The sequence below is a fragment of the Macaca mulatta genome, chromosome 19 (assembly GCF_049350105.2).
Source record: "Macaca mulatta isolate MMU2019108-1 chromosome 19, T2T-MMU8v2.0, whole genome shotgun sequence".
NCBI lineage: Eukaryota > Metazoa > Chordata > Mammalia > Primates > Cercopithecidae > Macaca > Macaca mulatta.
Genome location: NC_133424.1, coordinates 5,550,967 through 5,571,982, shown reverse-complemented (window position 1 = coordinate 5,571,982; position 21,016 = coordinate 5,550,967). Strand labels below are relative to the sequence as shown.

General features: G+C 55.6%; 1 protein-coding gene and 1 long non-coding RNA gene across 51 annotated transcripts in view; both read left to right on the top strand.

The window, feature by feature from the left end:
* Positions 1-21,016, top strand: part of DPP9 (dipeptidyl peptidase 9) — a 53,042-nt gene that overhangs the window by 7,354 nt on the left and 24,672 nt on the right. For 36 of the 50 annotated variants that reach the window (XR_013409569.1, XR_013409565.1, XR_013409564.1 and 33 more), the window contains 7 exons: positions 2,249-2,505; positions 12,330-12,442; positions 14,011-14,184; positions 14,261-14,429; positions 16,149-16,262; positions 16,702-16,830; positions 18,922-18,983. Coding sequence is in view for 31 of the 50 variants with exons in the window: in XM_077979268.1 (XP_077835394.1) it covers positions 2,249-2,505; positions 12,330-12,442; positions 14,011-14,184; positions 14,261-14,429; positions 16,149-16,262; positions 16,702-16,830; positions 18,922-18,983 (1,018 nt within the window). In the remaining 19 variants the exon portion in view is untranslated. Of the gene's footprint in view, positions 1-393; positions 763-2,248; positions 2,506-12,329; positions 12,443-14,010; positions 14,185-14,260; positions 14,583-16,148; positions 16,298-16,658; positions 16,831-18,921; positions 18,984-21,016 lie in introns of those variants that run through there. The other 14 variants (XR_013409556.1, XR_013409555.1, XR_013409554.1 and 11 more) reach the window with 7 other exon arrangements.
* On the top strand, positions 7,758-8,271 carry LOC144337012 (uncharacterized). Its single transcript, XR_013409604.1, has 2 exons — positions 7,758-7,888; positions 8,209-8,271. It is a non-coding gene; the product is annotated as an uncharacterized LOC144337012 (long non-coding RNA).

Here is a 21,016-nt window from a genome sequence, read left to right as displayed (position 1 = left end):
TTCTCCCCCTCCCTCTCAGAGCGGCCTGGGGCTCTTTCTCTTGCATTGGTCAGCCTGTGGGGGCTCCCCTTGGCAAGAGGCAGAGTCTTTCCGGAACTGGCACGCCGCAGAGTCAAGGCGGCCCACTCGTCTCTGCCCTTTACTTCTCTCACACCCGGTCCCCGCTGTCCACTCCCTCGGGTTTTCCCACTTCCTCCGAGCGAGCAGCGACTTCCCCAAGCCAGGCTGTTGGTCCCAGAGGACAGGGCTTCTGGCGAGGTCGGCAGTCACTCGGAGCCCACAGAGGGAAGTGAGACCGGCCCCGGTGCCACCCCTTCCAGACCACTGGCTCTTGCAGAACTGGGTCACTGCAGCCATGTTTAGACTTCTGTAAAACAAATATTTGCCTGGCCAGTCCAGTCAGGTGAGGGCGGGAGTGGGGTGGCGGGAGCTGTGACACTGCAGCGGCTGCTCGTGGTGGCTGCTTTGCAGATCCAGAGTGTCCTGAGTGGGAGGAACGAGTGGGATGTTCTTTGGGGAAGTGTGTGCCATTCACCCTCTCACCTGCACCTCCCCCATCCCGAGGCTCTGGAAATTCCAGTGAAGGCCAGACGTCTTCCTGGCTGGACAGCAAGCCAACAGCACAGGTGACCAGGATGGCTTTTCATTCCTTCACGCCCGGGCCTCTCCCGAGACCCAGCGTGTCTCCCCGCGGGCCCGGTGAGAGATAGTCATTCCACGGTGCTCCGCAGGATGCCTGCCGTGTGCCAGCCACCAGCTAAGGTTCTGGGAGCACAGCTGTGAATGGGACAGATGTGGGGGAGACAGGGGTCCCACAAATAACCGCTGTGATGACGGTGGAGGGAGGGGGGCAGCCAGGTGGCGTGTGAAAGGTGAGCAGAAGGACCAGCTTCCGCCTGGATGGTTGTGCGAGGTTTCTGAGGGCCTGCCAAGTACTTAAGCTGAGGTCTGATTAGAAGTTGGTCGGCCGCGCGCGGTGGCTTACGCCTGTAATCCCAGCACTTTGGGAGGCCGAGGCGGGCGGATCACAAGGTCAGGAGATCAAGACCACGGTGAAACCCCGTCTCTACTAAAAATACAAAAAATTAGCCGGGCGCGGTTGTGGGCGCCTGTAGTCCCAGCTACTCGGGAGGCTGAGGCAGGAGAATGGCGGGAACCCGGGAGGCGGAGCTTGCAGTGAGCCGAGATCGCGCCACTGCACTCCAGCCTGGGCGACAGAGCGAGACTCCGTCTCAAAAAAAAAAAAAAAAAAAAAAAGAAGTTGGTCAAGCAGGCCGGGCGCAGTGGCTCACGCCTGTAATCCCAACACTTTGGGAAGCTGAGGGAGGTGGATCACTTGAGGTCAGGAGTTCGAGAGCAGCCTGACCAACATAGTGAAACCCCGTCTCTACTAAAAATACAAAAAAATCAGCTGGGCGTGGTGGCAGGCGCCTGTAATCTCAGCTACTTGGGAGGCTGAGGCAGGAGAATCACTTGAACCTGAGAGGCAGAGGCTGCAGTGATCCGAGATCATGCACTCCAGCCTGGGCAACAGAGTAAGACTGTCTCAAAAAAAAAAAAAAAAAAAAAACAAAGCATATATATATATGTGAAGTTAAGTAAAGTGAGGAAAAATGCACTCCGAGCAGGAGGGCCAGCATGTGCAGGGGCCCTGTGGTGGAAAGGAACTCGGCCTGTTTGAGGAGCTGAGTGAAGGCTGGTTTGGCTGGGGCACGGGAATAAGGAGGATGAGATTCAAGGCCGTGGCAGGGGTCAGCGAGAGCCTTGAGGTGTGGCGAGGACTGCTTGTGACCCCGGGGACTGTGGAAAACCAGGAAGGGTTTTAAGCGATGGGGTCTTGGCAGTGGATGTGGAATATCCTGGTGGGAGGTGGTTTCAGTCATTCAACCAAAGCCCAGCATGGCGGCTCACCCCTGTCATCCCAGCCACTTGGGAGGCTGACGCAGGAGGATTGCTTGTGGCCAGGAGTTTGAGACCAGCCTGGGGAACATAGTTGAGACCCCCATCTCCAAAAAGAAGAAAGTTTTTAAAAATCATTCATTGGAGAGGTGATGGTGGCTTGAATCTCAGCAGCTTTGGTGACATGGAGAGAGGTGGAGGTGGACCAACCCAAGAAGGGTTTAGGGAGTGGGAAGCGGCAGGGGTGGGCTCGTCCAGAAGAATCTAAGTGCCTCGCAAGGGGCAGTGTTGGAGCAGCTCGTAGGTAAAGCAGTTCTCCTTTCTCATGGTCTTTGCTTCCTCCGCACAGCTTCTCGCTGAATTCCGAGGGGGCTGAGAGGATGGCCACCACCGGGACCCCAACAGCCGACCGAGGCGACGCAGCCGCCACGGATGACCCGGCCGCCCGCTTCCAGGTGCAGAAGCACTCTTGGGACGGGCTCCGGAGCATCATCCACGGCAGCCGCAAGTACTCAGGCCTCATTGTTAACAAGGCGCCCCACGACTTCCAGTTTGTGCAGAAGACGGATGAGTCTGGGCCCCACTCCCACCGCCTCTACTACCTGGGTAAGCTGGGACCTGCAGGCCACCTGGGCGGGGACAGCATCTGGGACCGCGGTGCCCTGGTCCTCTCTGTTCCCAGAGGTCCGCAGGAGTCAGAAGATGTGCTCGGATGGCCGGGCCCTGGGCGTGCTGTTCTTCAAGGCTCAGCCACAGACGGCTCTGACTACAGGGAAGGGTTGCCCAGGGTGGGTGGGGAGGTCCCCGGAGGGTCAGCCATGGAGGGAGCCATGCACAGGGCAGCCCTGCTCCTCTGTGTGGCCAGGATGGCTTAAGCTGGCCCTGTGGCTCCGAGCCCGGAGATTGTTTCCAGTGCTAGTCAGCTGGGTCCACCCCCTGAGTCACTTCCCAGCCACCTGGTCCGGGCTGGGTGGGGCTCGTGACAAACAGGACTGGACTGAACCATTCCTAGAGGGAGTTGGGAGTAACTCCAGTGGGAGCTTACCACGGAGGCGCATCAGGAAGGATCCTGAGGCTCCAGGAAAGCCTCCTGGATGGCGGAAGCTGGTCTGCCGCCGGTGACAGCACAGGGGCACCTTGCCACACGCTTGCAGCCCCTGCTGCAGGCCCTGGATCAACACTTCCTCCTCTGGGCGTGTGCCTGCATGCAGCTCCTTCTGCAGCGTCTGCAGTGCCTCATGGGACTGGGCTCCTCTGCACCACAAATGCCTTCAGGGCGCGGGTTAGGCTGCATGTTCTCCAGCAGCCTCTGCAGCCATGGCGGGCCTGGCTCCCATGAGTTAGGCAGCGGATATCCGGATGGTACCCACTGCACCCAGAGGCCTTAAAAGCTGGGAGGAAGGACACCTTGGAGAGATCAGCCAGGCCTGTGTCTTTGAAAGCAGCGTGACACATGGCTGGGCACCACAGGCAGCGTCTCTCCCGCTTGGCACCACGGACACTGGAGCCAGATCATTCTCTGGAGTGGGGCTGTCCGGCCACTGCAGGGTCCTGAGCAGTGTTCCTGACCTCCACCCACTCCATGCCAGGAGCAGCCACGTCCTCAGACATCGCCAAGTGTTCCTTGGGGGTGGGGTGGCGCTGGGATCCTTGTCCAGGCTGCTGCGCTCATCCACGGGACTCAGGGTGGGGCCCTCGCCTCTGAGCCCAGGCTCGCATGTGCTGCGGCTCCAGCCAGCACTGGAACCAGTGAACGGCTGTCATCCTCTGCCTGTGGCTGACCACGTGCTAACGACAGTGACCAAGGTGGACACCAGGTGGCTGTCCTCTTTCCCCCGTCAGCGCAGTCCCTCTCCACAGACAGGCCGGTGTGGGCATCAGATGGCGGTTTGGCAAACAAAGAATTTAAAAGGAAGAATCATCCAGAATGGGTCGGCAGGCGACAGCCTTCTTCAGAAGTCAGGTTTTCCTGGTCCCCATTCGTTTCCTGACAACTTTGGCCGTTCTCAAGCTACAGCGGGAGAGTCACCGCAACAGAGATCATATGGCCGACGTGGCCAAAAACATTTACTGTCTTTTATTTTTTTTAGAGATGAGGTCTCACTCCATTGCCTAGGCTGGAGTGCAGTGGTGTAATCACAGCTCACTGCAGCCTGGCACTCCCTGGCTCAGATGATCCTCCCAACCTCAGCCCTCCAGGTAGCTGGGACTAAAGGCACGTGCCACCATGCCCAGACAGTTTTTTGTAGAGATGAAGTTTTGCCATGTTGCCCAGGCTGGTCCCAAACCCCTAGGCTCAAGCAATCCTTTTGCCTCAGCCTCCCAAAACGCTAGGGTTTCAGGCATGAGCCTCTGTACCCAGGCTGTCTGGGCCTTTAAGAATGCTGGCCAACTCCAGTCCGGGAGAAATTGGACTGAAATGGCTTGAGTCTCAATAACCTGAGAGAGGTTGGCTGTTACGACGGCAAATGTCCAGACCAAGGCTCCCATGGGCCGTTGCCCCTTTTTTATCCCGTGGCATCCCCGGCCACTTGCTCCCGTTGGGGTTGCTGTCCTGATCAGGGTGTTTGGAGGAGTTTTCTGTGGCTGCCATTGTGAAAGTGATTCTCTCACAGTCTAGAGGGCAGAAATTCAAGATCAATGTACCAGTCCTGGCCTCTTCCAGCTTCTGGTTGCAGCCGGCATCTCTTGGCTTGTGGCCACAACATTGGAACCTCTTGCCTTGATGGTCACACAGCCTCCTTCTCCTACTCCTCTTCTGTCTGAAATTCCCCTCTGCCTTTTTTTTTTTTTTTTTTTTTTGAGATGGAGTCTCGCTCTGTCACCCAGGCTGGAGTGCAATGGTGCGATCTCAGCTCACTGCAATTTCCACCTCTCCTGGGTTCAAGTGATTCTCCTGCCTCAGCCTCCCGAGTAGCTGGGATTACAGGTGTCTGCCACCATACCTAGCTAATTTTTGTATTTTTAGTAGAAGCGGGGTTTCTCCATGTTGGCCAGGCTGGTCTCAAACTCCCGACCTCAGGTGATCCGCCTACCTCAGCCTCCCAAAGTGCTGAGATTACAGGAGTGAGCCACCGTGCCTGGCCTGCCTCCCTCTGATAAGGACTCATGATGCCATCTGGCTCACTTGGGTAATCCAGGATCATCTCCTCAGCTCAAGAGCCTTCACTTAATCCCAGCTGCACAGGCTTGTCTCTCTGTGTAACGTAGCCTCCACACCCAAGCCCCAGGGTGCGGACACCTCTCTGTCAGGGCCGTCATTCAAATCTCCGCCGAGCTGCTAAAAGGTACAGAAACTCTCCAAGCTCGTCTGAGCCATGAAGTACCCCTGGAGTAAAGGTGGAGGGGCATCCCATGGAATCCAAGAGCAGAAAGCTTGTTGGACCTCAGGAAGCAGCACCTGAGAACCGGAGCCTTCCAGAAGCCAGGCATCCTCCCGTGTGTGCGTCTCCATGGGTCCACCCAACCTGGCTGCCCGCCTGTCTTCTACAACCCTCCACGGCCCCTGGGATTCCACGCCTCAGGTTCTAGCCACCAGCAGAAACGGAGGAACTTTCTCCAAATTTCCGGGACAAAGAATCATATTGACTGCGCATAGATGAGGTCGTCGGGTCGCCTGTGGCTTGTATGTGTCTGGGGCTCGGATGGGCAGGTCCTCACAATACCCTGGAGGTACTGAGGGCCCACCCCAGTGGGCATGAACTTGGCAGAAACCCCAGAACGTACCTAGAGCAGCTCAGAAACCAGACTGCCCCTTTCTGGGTGACATTCACCCTTCACCTACTCCAGTCTGTCACTTAACACTGTCAGGGGCAGCACTGAGCTCACGTCACATCCAGGTTCTCGGGGCAGGCCTCCCCACAGCCTCTGAGTAATAATAACACTTCTTAGCACTAGCCCAGCATCCAGACTCCAAGGCCAGGCCTGGCCTGCTGCTCAAAGCATGGGACCTGTCCCCTCTGCTCCCTCTGGGGCCCCGTATCCTCAGCAGGCACCAGGTTTGCTGTGGGGCGTGTGGAGCTAATCACTGGGCCCCTCCGGAAGGCCTCTTTCAGATCCACATGATGAAGCCCCCAGCGTCAGGCTAGCAGGAGCAGCGGGGGAACATGCAGTTCCTGCTGCTGGGAAGATGGGCTGGGGCTGGCTCAGGTTCCAGGCCTCAGACTGCAGCATTGGGAAACGCTCCCAACCCTGTTCCTGCCCCATGCAGACCGGCCTCTCCCCACTGCAAACGGTGACTTCTGTGGCTGGAGGAGGCCACAGGGTTCCAGACAGCTCTGGAACTCCCTCGGAAGGGAAAGCAAGAATTCCTGTCTCCCGGCGTCCCAGGCCGAGACCCAGGGGGGAGCCCAGCCCTGTGTGGATCACAATCCCCCACCAGGCCAGCCACATGAGGCCACAGCGTGCAGTGACGGGAAACGGTGTTTGCGCAGGCCTGGGTCACCGGGGCGTGGGTGGGTGACAGGTTGGCAGCAGGCGTGTTTGCAGGGGCAGAGCTGGTGAGGGAGGTCCGAGGAGGGATGGGGCATCAGAAATCCACAGGTCTGGGCAGTCACCTCCAGCCCTTGCCTCAAAAGGCCGGTTGTCACCATCATGGTGCGGCCAGCAGCAGCTCACCCGAGGAATGTGCTGGCAGGGGCCATTTGGTGATCATTGATTAATCAGCCTGGAGGGAGGTGGCCCTGGTGTCCTTGGCAAGTCTGTGGGTTTGACTTCCTGTTTGGAAAGCTCTCGCTCTCCCGCAGAGTCCCTGTGGACCAGTTGCCCAGGCCCTCCCATCCCTCCCACCCCTCCTGTTGGCCCAGGGTGCTTTTTAAAAATTTAGATGTAATTCACATGGTTTCATTTTTGAAGGTGTGAAACTCAGTGGCTTTTAGTTGTGCATTCACAGAGTTGTGCAGCCATCACCATTGTCTACTTCCAGAACATTCCCTCACCCCAAAAAGCAACCCCGTCCCCATCAGCCATCATTCCCCAGCCCTGGGCAACCATGAACCCACTTCCTGTCTCTGTGGATTGGCCTATTCTGGACATTTCACACGAATGAAATCACACATCACTCAACTCTCATCCCCACGGGCGGCCGGACGGTCGGGGTCCCGGCAGTGTCAAGGGCTCTGAGAGATTGAGTCGTGTTTCCTGCACTTGGGTTCTTTTGCTCACCCCTGACTCTCCGCACGATTTTTCTCCTTCCCACACACATCTCACTGAACTTTGCATTTTTCATAAATACACTTTTTTTTTTTTTTTTTTTTTTTTTTGAGACGGAGTCTCGCTGTGTCTCCCAGGCTGGAGTGCAGTGGTGTGATCTCGGCTCACTGCAAGCTCCGCCTCCCGGGTTCATGCCATTCTCCCGCCTCAGCCTCCCAAGTAGCTGAGACTACAGGCGCCCGCCACCACGCCCGGCTAGTTTTTTGTATTTTTAGTAGAGACGGGGTTTCACCATGTTAGCCAGGATAGTCTCGATCTCCTGACCTCGTGATCCATCCGCCTCGGCCTCCCAAAGTGCTGGGATTACAGGCTTGAGCCACCGCGCCCGGCCTCATAAATACACTTTAAAAGGAACCCTGTTAATCTAATCTTTTTCTTTAAGTGTATCCTTCCGTCACTACTCTACTTCACAAGCATGCTTCATCACATGTGGGAAACCTGTGTTCCTTGCCACAACTAGAAGTTGCTGTTTCTTTCTTTAAAAAAAAAAAAAAAAAAACCCATCCTGGCTAACATGGTGAAACCCCGTCTCTACTAAAAAATACAAAAAATCAGCTGGGCATGGTGGCAGGCGCTTGTAGTCCCAGCTACTCCGGAGGCTGAGGCAGGAGAAGGGCGTGAACCCGGGAGGCGAAGCTTGCAGTGAGCCGGGATCGTGTCACTGCACTCCAGCGAGACTCCATCTCAAAAAAACAAATAAAAATAAAAATTGGCCGGGCACGGTGGCTCACGCCTGTAATCCCAGCACTTTGGGAGGCCGAGGCAGGTGGATCACGAGGTCAGGATTTCTTTTTTTTTTTTTTTTTTTGAGACAGAGTCTCGCTCTGGGGCCCAGGCTGGAGTGCAGTGGCCGGATCTCAGCTCACTGCAAGCTCCGCCCCCCGGGTTCACGCCATTCTCCTGTCTCAGCCTCCCGAGTAGCTGGAACTACAGGCGCCCGCCACCGCGCCCGGCTATTTTTTTGTATTTTTTTAGTAGAGACGGGGTTTCACCATGTTAGCCAGGATGGTCTCGATCTTCTGACCTCGTGATCCGCCCGTCTCGGCCTCCCAAAGTGCTGGGATTACAGGCTTGAGCCACCGCGCCCGGCCCGTCGAGGTCAGGATTTCAAGACCAGTCTGGCTAACAGTGAAACCCTGTCTCTACTAAAAATACGAAAAATTAGCCAGGTATGGTGGTATGTGCCTGTGATCCCAGGTACTGGGAGGCTGAGGCAGGAGAATCGCATGAACCCAGAAGGTGGAGATTGCAGTGAGCCGAGATCGTGCCATTGCACTCCAGCCTGGGCAACAGTGCAAGACTCTGTCCCAAAAAAACAAACTTTTAGGTTCAAGGGTACATGTGCAGGTTTGTTACACAGGTAAACTTGTGTCACAGTGGTTTATTGTACAGATTATTTTATCACCCAGGTACTAAGCCTAGTACCCAATAGTTCTTTTGTCTGCTTCTCCCCCTCCACCCTCCACCCTCCAGTAGGCCCCAGTATGTGTTCTGCTCCATATGTCCGTGTGTTCTCATCATTTAACTCCCACTTTTAAAGGAGAACGTGTGGTATTTGGTTTTCTGTTCCTGCATTAGTTTTCTAAGGATAATGGTCTCCTGCTCCATCTATGTCCCTGCAAAGGACATGAGCTCATTCTTTTTTATGGCTGCATAATACTCCCTGGTATATAGGTACTACATTTTCTTTCTTTTTTTTGAGATGGAGTCTCACTCTGTTGCCCAGGCTGGAGTGCAGTGGCGTGATCTCGGCTCACTACAAGCTCCGCCTCCCGGGTTCACACCATTCTCCTGCCTCAGCCTCCGGAGTAGCTGGGACTACAGGCACCCGCCACCACGCCCGGCTAATTTTTTTGTATTTTTAGTAGAGACAGGGTTTCACCGTGTTAGCCAGGATGGTCTCAATCTCCTGACTTCGTGATCCGCCCGCCTTGGCCTCCCAAAGTGCTGGGATTACAGGCGTGAGCCACCACGCCCGGCCATATGTACTACGTTTTCTTTATCCAGTCTACCGTTGATGGATTTAGGCTGATTCCGTGTCTTTGCTGTTGTGAATAGTGAGAAGGTTCTATTTCATCCCACTGAACCCGCAGCTACAGTTACCCCAAAGGCAGCGGCAGAGGAGTTCCCCCAAGGAAGTGCCCTGAGCCGTCCCCAGATGGGGCTGGTTGGGATTCCAAAGAAAGGAACCCTAAATACCAGGGGGATGAGTCCAAAGCATTTCCTAGGGGCCTTCGGTGCAGTGTAGGCTTCGGTGTCCTTGCAGTGGGCATCAGAGAAAAGCACATTCTATAGCCAGGTGTGTCCTCGGCAAGGGGCTCAGGGTATAGAGTTTATGTTAGGGTTTAAGGATTTTGGCTCAGGGCCGGGGCTGGCTTTTGGTATTTATCGGTGCCTGGGAATGTTCTAGGCTCTGGTTCAAGCCTGCAGGGAAAAACCTGCAACTGGCTGGGCCACAGAGGTCAGGGCACTCTGTGATTTTTCAGTCAGGACACAGAAAGAAAGCAGGGGGAAACTGGAGGACCCTGCGGCTGCCTATAACGAGAAATAAAAATGGCACAGATATGATTTATTAAGCACTAATCCTGGAGGCGGTGAGCTTGTGGCTTTCCTGTTCTCTTAGCAAGCGAGGGCCGGGTGTGATGGCTCATGCCTGTAATCCCAGCACTTTGGGAAGCCGAGGTGGGCGGATCACCTGAGGTCAGGAGTGTAGAACAGCCTGGCCAACATGGTGAAACCCCATCTCTACTAAAAATACAAAAAATAGGCTGGGCGCGGTGGCTCAAGCCTGTAATCCCAGCACTTTGGGAGGCCGAGGCGGGCGGATCACGAGGTCAGGAGATCGAGACCATCCTGGCTAACACAGTGAAACCCTGTCTCTTAAAAAAAAAAAAAAAATACAAAAAATTAGCTGGGCGTGGCAGTGGGTGCCTGTAGTCCTGGCTACTCGGGAGGCTGAGGCAGGAGAATGGCGTGAACCCAGGAGGCAGAGGTTGCAGTGAGCCCAGATCGCGCCGCTGCACTCCAGCCTGAGTGACAGAGCAAGACTCGAAAAAAAAAAAACAAAAAAACAAAAAGCCAGCATGGTGGCGGATGCCTGTAATCCCAGCTACTCAGGAAGCTGAGGCAGGAGAATCGCTTGAACCTGGGAGGTGGAGGCTGCAGTGAGCCAAGATCGTGCCACTGCACTCCAGCCGGGCTGACAGAGCAAGAATCTGTCTCAAAAAAAAAAAAAAAAAAAAAACAAAAACCAAAGACAAGTATGAGGAGGTCCTGAAAAGAGGACAGGACAGCACCAATCCAAGGCTTCCTCCTGGAGAAACTCAGGGTTGAAAATAGAGCAAGGGGGAGGCCGAGACGGGCGGATCATGAGGTCAGGAGATCGAGACCATCCTGGCTAATACGGTGAAACCCCGTCTCTACTAAAAAATACAAAAAACTAGCCGGGCGAGGTGGCGAGCGCCTGTAGTCCCAGCTACTCGGGAGGCTGAGGCAGGAGAATGGCGTGAACCCGGGAGGCGGAGCTTGCAGTGAGCTGAGATCCGGCCACTGCACTCCAGCCTGGGTGACAGAGCAAGACTCCGTCTCAAAAAAAAAAAAAAAAAAAAAAAAAAAAAAAAGAAAATAGAGCAAGGAGGGGCCAGGGCTCCGAGCTGTCTGTGACTCGTCGTTAGCCATGTCATGTTTGTGGGCCACCGGACAGCTTTATGCTTGGAGGAGCCCTGTCCTGGTTTCTCAGTGGCGTTGCATGGAGAGGGGAAACCGAAGCTTCCCAGGGATTACCATCCTGCTTCTGCCATTCCCTTTTCTAATGACAATGGTCCCGTCATCCAGCAAATCTAAGACGTGAGCATTTGGAAAATACAGTTATTTTATTTGCCACTAAGAACCTGATCGCGCGTTCCCCAGTAAGACCTATCCCAAGCGCAGAGACACGCGTACGTGGAAAGCCACGTCCTACTGATGAAATACGCTGATTTCACAGAGGGTCACACGCATTGTGCCAAGAGCTTTACGTTGCTTAACTCATGTAATCCACCTAAAACCCTCACTTGGCAGCTCTCACTACCATCATTTTCTACAGAAGCTTTGATTAAATCAGTGGTTTGAGGTCGGGGGTGATTCTGCGCTTGCAAGGGACACTGGGAGATGCCTGGGGATATGTGTGGTTGTCACGACTGTGGGGTGCCCCTGGCATGAAGTGGGTGGAAGATGGGGATGCTGCTTAGAGCCCCGCAGTGCCCAGGATGGCCCCACCCCAAAGGATGGTCCAGGCCCAAATGTGATTAGGGGTGAGATTGGGAAATACTGGACCAGGTGCATGCTTCCCCATTCCCTTTTTTTATGACAGTCTTGCTCTGTCACCCAGGCTGGACTGTAGTGTCGCAATCTCGGCTCACTGCAACTTCTGCCTCCCGGGTTCAAGCGATTCTCCTGCCTCAGCCTCCTGAGTAGCTGGGACTACAGGCATGTGCCACCATGCCCGGCTAATTTTTGTGTTTTTAGTAGAGACAAGGTTTCACCATGTTGGCCAGGCTGGTCTCGAACTCCTGACCTCAAGTCATCTGCCTGACTTGGCCTCCCAAAGTGCTGGGATCACAGGCGTGAGCCGTGTCGCTTGGCCCTTATTTCTTTTTGATGGTTTTGCTCTCCCTCTAATCCTACATTAATTTAATTCTTGTCCTCTGTAAAAGCCTTGATAAAGAAGGGCCTTGGAGAGCTGAACCCAACCTGTTGAGAGTTGGATGTTTGTTCCTGACTGCCCTTGTTGTTCTCTTGTGTACGATTTCTTTTTCTTTTTTTCTTCTGTCTGTTTTATTTTATTTTATTTTATTCTTTTTTTTGAAACGGGGTCTTGCTCCGTTGCCCAGGCTGGTCTCAAACTCCTGGGCTCAGGCAGTCCTTTCGCCTCGGCCTCCCAAAGTGCTGAGATTACAGACGAGAGCTGCTGTGCTCAGCCTCTTGTGTGCTGTTTCTTCAGTAATTTGGGCCATGAGATTCATCAGAAGTATCTCAGGTGGAAGACCCTACTGCCTACATATGCAAACCCGGGATCCATAGCTTTCCTGGGAGGGCTTTCCCGCCAGTGGTCTGGTAGAATGTTCTAGAAACAGAGGGAACCAGCTAGGCCCAGCCGCAGGGAGTCAGCATCGTGGCTGAGGGCATCTCCCCATCCTGAGCCAGGGTACCCGTTCTGGGTGTTTCCTTTCTCCCCTTAGGGATGCCATATGGCAGCCGAGAGAACTCCCTCCTCTACTCTGAGATTCCCAAGAAGGTCCGGAAAGAGGCTCTGCTGCTCCTGTCCTGGAAGCAGATGCTGGATCATTTCCAGGTGAGCTGTGCTGTTGGGCGTGGGCCCTGCCGTGGGCGAGGAGGTGGGCAAAGGCCAGCCCCACAGGCCATACACACCTTCGGTCACCTCTCTTCCCCACCGGCTGTGGGTTTCCGCAAACCCTCCGTCCTGTGGACTGTGGCGGGTGAGCCTTCCCTCCTCCGCACGACCACCTGTACTCAAGCAACAGAGAAACTCTTACCAAAAGCATCTCTTTCTTTTAACCGCATCACCAAAGACTGGGAATTAACCTGGCTTGAGGCCCTTTTGGAGAGACTGGTTAATTATTAATCTCACCCAGTGTTGGCTCTCTGGGGATGGTTGAGGGAGGAAAAATGCCTTTTGCATTGGCGTGTTTTTGTGTTTGATGATTGGGAGGCCGAGGCAAGAGGATTGCTTAAGCCCAAGAATTTGAGACCAGACTGGGGAACACAGCAAGACCCTGTCTCTACAAAAAATAAAATTAGCCAGGCCTGATGGCACTCGCCTTGTAGTTCCAGCTAATTGGTAGGCTGATATGGGAGGATCACTTGAATCCGGGAGTGCAAGGGTACAGTGAGTCATGATCTCACCATTGCACTCCAGCCTGGGAGATAGCGAATCCCCGGCTCTAAAATAGTAACAATGTAACAATAAAATAATATAACATTATAACATAGTAACAACATAAACATAACAATGTAACAATAATGATATCTAACCGTGTCTCTGAGATCCTGGCACTCCCACTTTCTCCACCACTGGTTCACTGGCCCTCACTTTGGCCTGTCTCTGCGTCCCCAAGCCAATGTCCTCATATTTACACTACTTTCCACAGAGTGTAGGGGGTAATTTTGCTTTAGATTCTGCTTTTTTGTTTGTTTGTTTGTTTTTTGAGACAAAGTCTCGCTCTGTCACTCAGGCTGTAGTGCAGGGGTGCAATCTCGGCTCACTGCAGCCTCTGCCTCCCAGGTTCAAGCGATTCTTCTGCCTCAGCCTCCTGAGTAGCTGGGACTACAGGCGCGTGCCACCCACACCCGGCTAATTTTTGTATTTTTAGTAAATGTGGGATTTCACTATATTGGCCAGGCTGGTCTCAAACTCCTGACCTCTGGATCCGCCCACCTTGGCTTCCCAAAGTGCTGGGATTACAAAATTGAAAGCTCTTGATGGGAAGGGATTGTGAACAGGGTAGGAGGGTGGGGAGTCCGTAAGATTGGCACTAGGGACCCAGAGAGAGCACTCTGGTGGTGTGAGGCAGGGGACTGCCCATCCCAGGGGCCCCATCTACCGTGGAGAGGGTCTGTGGGGAGGGAGCTCAGGAAGTGAGGAGGCTTCTGGCCCCAGAGTCTCCCCCGCCACCTCCTAGGACACTCAGCCAGTCCTGCAGGGCCAGGTTTGCTGGCAATCTTTGGCCACCCGCTGGGTCAGGGGCTCCGGCATCCCATTCTGCCCAGTGCAGGAAGTTCTCTCTGGTGAGGCCCAAAGTCAGATTCCTTGGGAATGCCCCAGCCCAAGGATCTCTGCCCTGGCCAGTGGGGGATCCTCTTTGCCCGCTGACGCTGCCCCCGTCGCCCGCATGTTTCCAGGCCACGCCCCACCACGGGGTCTACTCTCGGGAGGAGGAGCTGCTGAGGGAGCGGAAGCGCCTGGGGGTCTTCGGCATCACCTCCTACGACTTCCACAGCGAGAGCGGCCTCTTCCTCTTCCAGGCCAGCAACAGCCTCTTCCACTGCCGCGATGGCGGCAAGAACGGCTTCATGGTGAGCCCCGGCCCTGGCCGCGTGCAGGGGCGGCGTGGCGGGTCCCTCCCCCTGAGCCGGGTGTCTCTGTCCTCAGGTGTCCCCTATGAAACCGCTGGAAATCAAGACCCAGTGCTCAGGGCCCCGGATGGACCCCAAAATCTGCCCTGCCGACCCTGCCTTCTTCTCCTTCATCAACAACAGCGACCTGTGGGTGGCCAACATCGAGACAGGCGAGGAGCGGCGGCTGACCTTCTGCCACCAAGGTGGGGCCAGCCCCTCCTGTGCACGGCCACCACAGCCACCTGGCCAGCTTCCAGAAGGCCCTGTTGCCCCCACAGCCAGGGTCTTCCTGCATGCACCCCTCACAAGCCACGCTCCCGTGCAGACCTTCTGTGGCCTGCCACGTCTCCCAGGAGGTCTGTAGTTTTCTTTTCTTTTCTTTTTTTTTTTTTTTTTTTTTTTGAGACGGAGTCTCGCTCTGTCGCCCAGGCTGGAGTGCAGTGGCCAGATCTCAGCTCACTGCAAGCTCCGCCTCCCGGGTTCACGCCATTCTCCTGCCTCAGCCTCCCGAGTAGCTGGGACCACAGGCGCCGCCACCTCGCCCGGCTAATTTTTTGTGTTTTTAGTAGAGATGGGGTTTCGCCGTGTTAGCCAGGATGGTCTCGATCTCCTGACCTTGTGATCCGCCCGTCTCGGCCTCCCAAAGTGCTGGGATTACAGGCTTGAGCCACCGCGCCCGGCCTCTTTTCTTTTCTTTTTTTTTTTTGAGCGAGTCTCAGGCGGAGCGCTCTTGCCCAGGCAGAGTGCGGTGGTGTGATCTCGGCTCGCTGTAACCTCTGCCTCTTGGGTTCAAGCGATTCTCCTGCCTCAGCCTCCCAAGTAGCTGGGATTACAGGTGCCCGCCACCACGCCTGGCTAATATTTTTTTTTTTTTTTAATTGTGACAAGGTTTTCTCATGTTGGCCAGGCTGCTCTTGAGCTCCTGACCTCAAATGATCCACCTGCCTCGGCCTCCCAAGGTCCTGGGATTACAGGCATGAGCCACCGCGCCCGGCCGCTCTGTGGTTTTCTGCAGCAGGCGTCGGCCCAGCCACGGTGCTCTGCCAGGTGCTCCTGGGCATTTCTGCCCCTGCACACCTTCCCCTCCACTCTGCCTGTCTGGCCCCATCAAGTCAAGGCCACATCTCACCTGCTTCCTGTGTGTTCTGTCCACTCCCCTGCTCACCAGAAGTGACCCCATCCTTCCTTGTCCTGGTTTCAAGTCACTGATCGCTGCCTCTCCGTCCCATGAGCCCGGGTCCCACTTTTCCAAACCTGGGCACTCAGCGATGTCCAGAGACGTTTTGAGATGGCACACTTGGGCAGGGGTGCTCCTGGCCTGCCATGGAGTGAGTGGAGGCCAGGACACTGCTCAGCACCCTGCCGTGCCCTGGACGGCCCCACCCTAGAGACCGAGAGGACCCCAGTGTCCGCAGTGTGAGGTGGAGCAGCCCTGCTTGAAAACAGTCGGCTCACCGGGCGCGGTGGCTCAAGCCTGTAATCCCAGCACTTTGGGAGGCCGAGACGGGCGGATCACAAAGTCAGGAGATCGAGTCCATCCTGGTTAACATGGTGAAACCCCGTCTCTACTAAAAATACAAAAAACTAGCCGGGCGAGGTGGCGGGCACCTGTAGTCCCAGCTACTCGGGAGGCTCAGGCAGGAGAATGGCGTAAACCCGGGAGGCGGAGCTTGCAGTGAGCTGAGATCCGGCCACTGCACTCCAGCCTGGGCAACAGAGCGAGACTCCATCTCAAAAAAAAAAAAAAAAAAGAAAAAAAAGAAAACAGTCGGCTCGAGCTCTCCCTCCCTCTCCATACGTCTCCCTCCCTCCTTCTCCTTCCTTCTCTCTCCCTCTCTCTCATGCTCTCCTGGAGCCCCTGGCCATCCCCAGTGTTAGCAGGCTGCTCACCCCTTGTTGATGCTCTCCGCCCCTCTCCCTAGGTTTATCCAATGTCCTGGACGACCCCAAGTCTGCGGGCGTGGCCACCTTCGTCATACAGGAAGAGTTTGACCGCTTCACTGGGTACTGGTGGTGCCCCACAGCCTCCTGGGAAGGTAGGTACCTTCCATTTTTCACCATGCTCCCGGGCGTGCTTTTCCTCCTGGAGTCACAGTCTGTGTCCTTCCTGCCCCTTACTCCTTTTACCTCAAACCACCTCCGTGGTCTGTCAATACCAACACCTAGAGAGTTCCTTAACGACTGTAGACATCGCTGTTGCCCTAAAAGGAGACACAGTTCAGCCCGTTACACCCCACGTGGCCACTTCCCATGCCAGTTCATGCTGGGAATAGCCTTGCTCTGCTTCCCACTGCACAGAGGAGGAAACCGAAGCCCAGAGAGTTGGGACTGACATACGGTCTAGCGAATGGCAGAGCCGGGGTTCTGGTTTCAGAGCCCACGGTGCCCAGCGTCAGGCCCTGGTGCTGCAGAAGAGGGTGGGCTGATGGCAGGGACTCCGCCGCCGGCATCCTCAGTTTGCCCACCCCTACCAAGGTTCAGAGGGCCTCAAGACGCTGCGAATCCTATACGAGGAAGTCGATGAGTCCGAAGTGGAGGTCATTCATGTCCCTTCTCCTGCACTAGAAGAAAGGAAGACGGATTCGTATCGGTACCCCAGGACAGGTGAGTGCTCGGTACATGTGAGGGGCCAGGCCGCCAGGCCGGGGATCTGAGGCCCCTGGGGCATGACTGGTGAGGTGCACTGTCCCCCAGGCCCTCTGAGCTGCACAAGTGTGCTCTGGGCATCTGTGGCCGTGTAGGGGGAAGGCTTCTGCCCTGCAGGGGACGCCCCTTTCTCCTGGCTTACCATGGCCTCCTGATCACATTGCTCAGAGGTCAGCAAGTCGTCTCTGGAAGGGGCAGGGGGACAGGTGTCTCAGGCTTCTAGGGCCAGGCGAAGGCAGGCTAGGCTCTCTTGCAACTGTCCCACCCTGCTGCTGGAGCACAAAAGCAGCACGTGCAGGAATGGGCGTGGCCGCGTGCCAAGAAAACTTGACTGAAGTTTGGATTGCAAATAACTCACCTTGAGATATATATGATTTTCATATTAGCCAAAATGTCCCTCTTGTTTTATTTGTTCATCTTCTTAACCATCTCAGAATGAAAGAAGGATTTTTCGGCATACAAAAACAGAAGGCAGGCTAGATTTGACCCTCACACTGTAGTGGTGTTTGTTTGTTTGTATGTTTGTTTTTGTTTTTGTTTTTGTTTTTGTTTGAGACGGAGTCTCGCTCTGTCGCCCAAGCTGGAGTGCAGTGGCGCGATCTCAGCTCACTGCAAGCTCCGCCTCCCAGGTTCACGCCATTCTCCTGCCTCAGCCTCCCAAGCAGCTGGGACTACAGGCGCCCGCCACCTCGCCTGGCTAGTTTTTTTTTTGTATTTTTTAGTAGAGACGGGGTTTCACCGGGTTAGCCAGGATGGTCTCGATCTCCTGACCTCGTGATCCGCCCGGCGGCCTCCCAAAGTGCTGGGATTACAGGCTTGAGCCACCGCGCCCAGCATGTTTGTTTGTTTTTGAGACAAGGTTTCACCTTGTGGCTCAGGCAGGAGTACAGTGGTACCATCACAGCTCACTGCAGCCTCAAATTCCTGGGCTCAAGTGATCCTCCCACCTCTGCCTCCCAGGTAGCTGGTACTACAGGTGTGCGCCACCATGCCCAGCCAATATTTAAATTTTTTGTAGAGACAGAGTCTTGCTGTGTTGCCCAGGCTGGTTTCGAACTCCTGGCCTCAAGTGGTCCTCTTGCCTCGGTGTCCCAAAGTGCTGAGATTGCAGACGTGAGCCACCATGCCCGGCCACTCCCAATTCTTAAACCTCTTTCCAATTATTTAAAAATGTCTCTGGAGCCAAACAGAACACACATGCAGCCCAGATTCCACATTCAGGCCTTGGGTTTGCAACCCCCGTGGGACCATATAAGATCATCGTTCTTGCCCGTACCCCGCAAGTGCCTGCTCTGTGCCGTGCTAGATGGAAGCTTCCTGTGGGGTCTTTCCAACTCCCACTGCAAATGAGCTAAGTCAATCTCTTCCCCCTTGTTTGACAGATGAGAAAACTGAGGCTCAGAGATGTCACCTGCCCTGGGGGCCAGAGCCACGAGGGCTGGAGTTGAGTTTCTTGTAGGTCTAGCCAAAAAAATTAAGCATTCTCTGCTCTGCTAGGGCCTGCGCCCTCTTTTGGAGCCTGAACTAAATCCCACTCTTCAGAAGCCTCTTGGGTCCCTTATTCTGTTGCCATTGGCCTCCCAAGGGCGCAGGTCTGGCTGTCACACGGCTCCCTTGTTTTGCATGGGACACACCCCACTGGTCACGTTGTCAGTGGTTTCACTGTGATGCTTGGGCCTCGCCGTCTGCTCTGGAGCTCTCCCAAGGCAGGGATGGCATCTTCCTGGTGTCTGCGGCTCCCACAAGCCCCAGCTCTCAGCACAGGGTGTGGCCTGGGTTCTTAAATGAGAAAGCCGAATGTCACCTCACTGTCGGGAATGCGATCCAGGCCCAAAATCTTAGAAGGTCCCTGCCTGAGGGGCGTCACGCCTGTACCAGCGGGACGGTGTGCCTGCAGACAGACCGTGGGACACCCGACTTCTCCTGCCTCCCCCGCACCAATTGTACACCTCTCTGTGGACGTCACCCTGCAGCCCAGGCCCCCCACGCCGGCTCTCGGCATGCACAGATGACACCTGCTTGGCGTTCACCTCACTTCGGTTTTTGCAGGCAGCAAGAATCCCAAGATCGCCTTGAAACTGGCCGAGTTTCAGACCGACAGCCAGGGCAAGGTAAGGGGGCCTGGTGCATCCTAGAGAATCTTCCAGATGACGCAGGGAAGGGCCGGGTAGGCAGCTGGGCGGATGGGCAGGTCACTCACTTCCCTTGCGGGGACACGCCCAAGTCCCCAGCCCTGCTGCCTGGCCCGCCTAGCCATGGGCCTTCCCTGCGTGTCTCTGGGCCAGGGCCGGGAATGCGGCGTGGCAAGCTGGCCTCCCTGCGGTAAGGAATGAGTGCTGGGCAGAGGTCCTGCGAGGACAGGCATGGCAGGTTCTCCCAGGCTCCCCCGGAGTGGGTGATGTGTGGATCTAGAGCTGCCCTCTCTCCAAGTTTCTAGAACAGAGAACTCCGCAGGGCAAATGGCTGGGGGACCCCAGCTTCAGATGGGGTGTTTCCTCCAGCATTTTGGGCAGATCCTCAGGGATCAGTTCACTGGACCCGTCAGCTACTGTGGGGAGGAGAGTGATCTGCGTCCCCATCCCCGCACCTCGTCAGATCCAGCACACAGGGTCCTCATCACCTGGGGGTCATCTCAAAGGACCCCACACCCTGTAGGCGCCATCAGGCAGCAAAAGGTATCATCACCCCGCAGCGAGACGGTCACCAGCAGATCATACCAGTGACCACATCTCTCTCGGCGCCCGTCTCCCGAGCCACCCGCTCCAGCCCAGCATATCCCTCCCTTCTCTCACATCCCTGCCCTCCCTGGGGACCCCCAATAGCCCCACACCGATCCATTCTCTCGGAAGTTGCAAATCCCCTAAGACCCAGAAAGGTGCCAGGAAGTTAAGTAACATCACATTGGAGAACTCACAGACGGAGCCCTGGACCAAAGAGGCTGGGGCAGAGGAGACGAGATGACGATGGGGACACAGGCGTCCAGGGAATCCTTCCTTTCCCCTACGCCAGAGGATGGGAGGCCGGGACAAACCAAGGAGGCCCTTGTGCACTTTTGCAAAAATGATACAATGTTTTGGGGAAGCATGTAAGATAAAACGTACCTGTTTTCATAATTTGGAGGGTTGTGGGTGCTTTTTGACCTGGTTAGGCCCCCTCCAAACCTCTTTTGCATTCTTGACAGAGCATTCTGGCGGATTTGAGGCGGTCAGGTCTGAGTGGCCTTGCCAGTGATCCACATGAAACCTCCCTCCAGGCTGGGCTTTTGCTTTGCTTGTTTGTTCTTGTTTTTTGAGACATGGTCTCACTGTCATCTAGGCTGGAGTACACTGGTGCAATTATGACCCACTGCAGCCTCAACCTCCCAGGCTCAAGGCAGTCCTCTCGCCTCAGCCTCTGAGTAGCTGGGACTACAGGCATGCACCACCACACCTAACTAATTATGGGTTTTGTAGAGATGGGGTCTTGCCATGTTCCCCAGGCTGGTCTCGAACTCCTGACCTCAAGTGATCCACCTGCCTCGGCCTCCCAAACCGCTGGGATTACAGGCGTGAGCCACTGCAGCCAGCCCCGCCAGACTGTTTTAGTGGCTCCTTGCACTCTCAGACGTGCAGAGTCTTTAGGTGGACTTGGGTGACGCCAATCAAACAAGGCGGCTTGGAGATGTGGGACTGGTGACCCACTCAAGTGGTAGAGCTGGAGGCCCTGCTGCCGTTTCTCCCTTTGATCCCCCAGAGACGCCGTGCCAGCCCCGTTTAGGCACAAGGAAGCCCTAGGTCCCCTTTCTCTAGATCCCCTGGAGATCCCATGTAAGCCCCATTTAGGTTCGAGGAAGCCCCAGGTCTCCTGTCTCTCAATACCCTGGACACGCTGTGCCAGCCCCGTTTAACATGGGGAAGCCCTGGGTCTGGGGACTGTGCTTGCCCAGAGCCACCTGGCTCTAAGGGATAGCCCAGACCAGAGCCTTGGGGTCCAGGCACCCACTGGGGTGCCGCCATTGGCTCACCCAGCCCACCTGCCCCGGTTGGGTGTAGTCGTTTGTTCGGGCCATGACAAAGGACCACAGACTGGGAACTCAGTTGAAATTGACAATGTCCAACACCAAGGTGCTGGCAGGGGGCTCCTTCTCCATGGCTTCTTGGTGGCC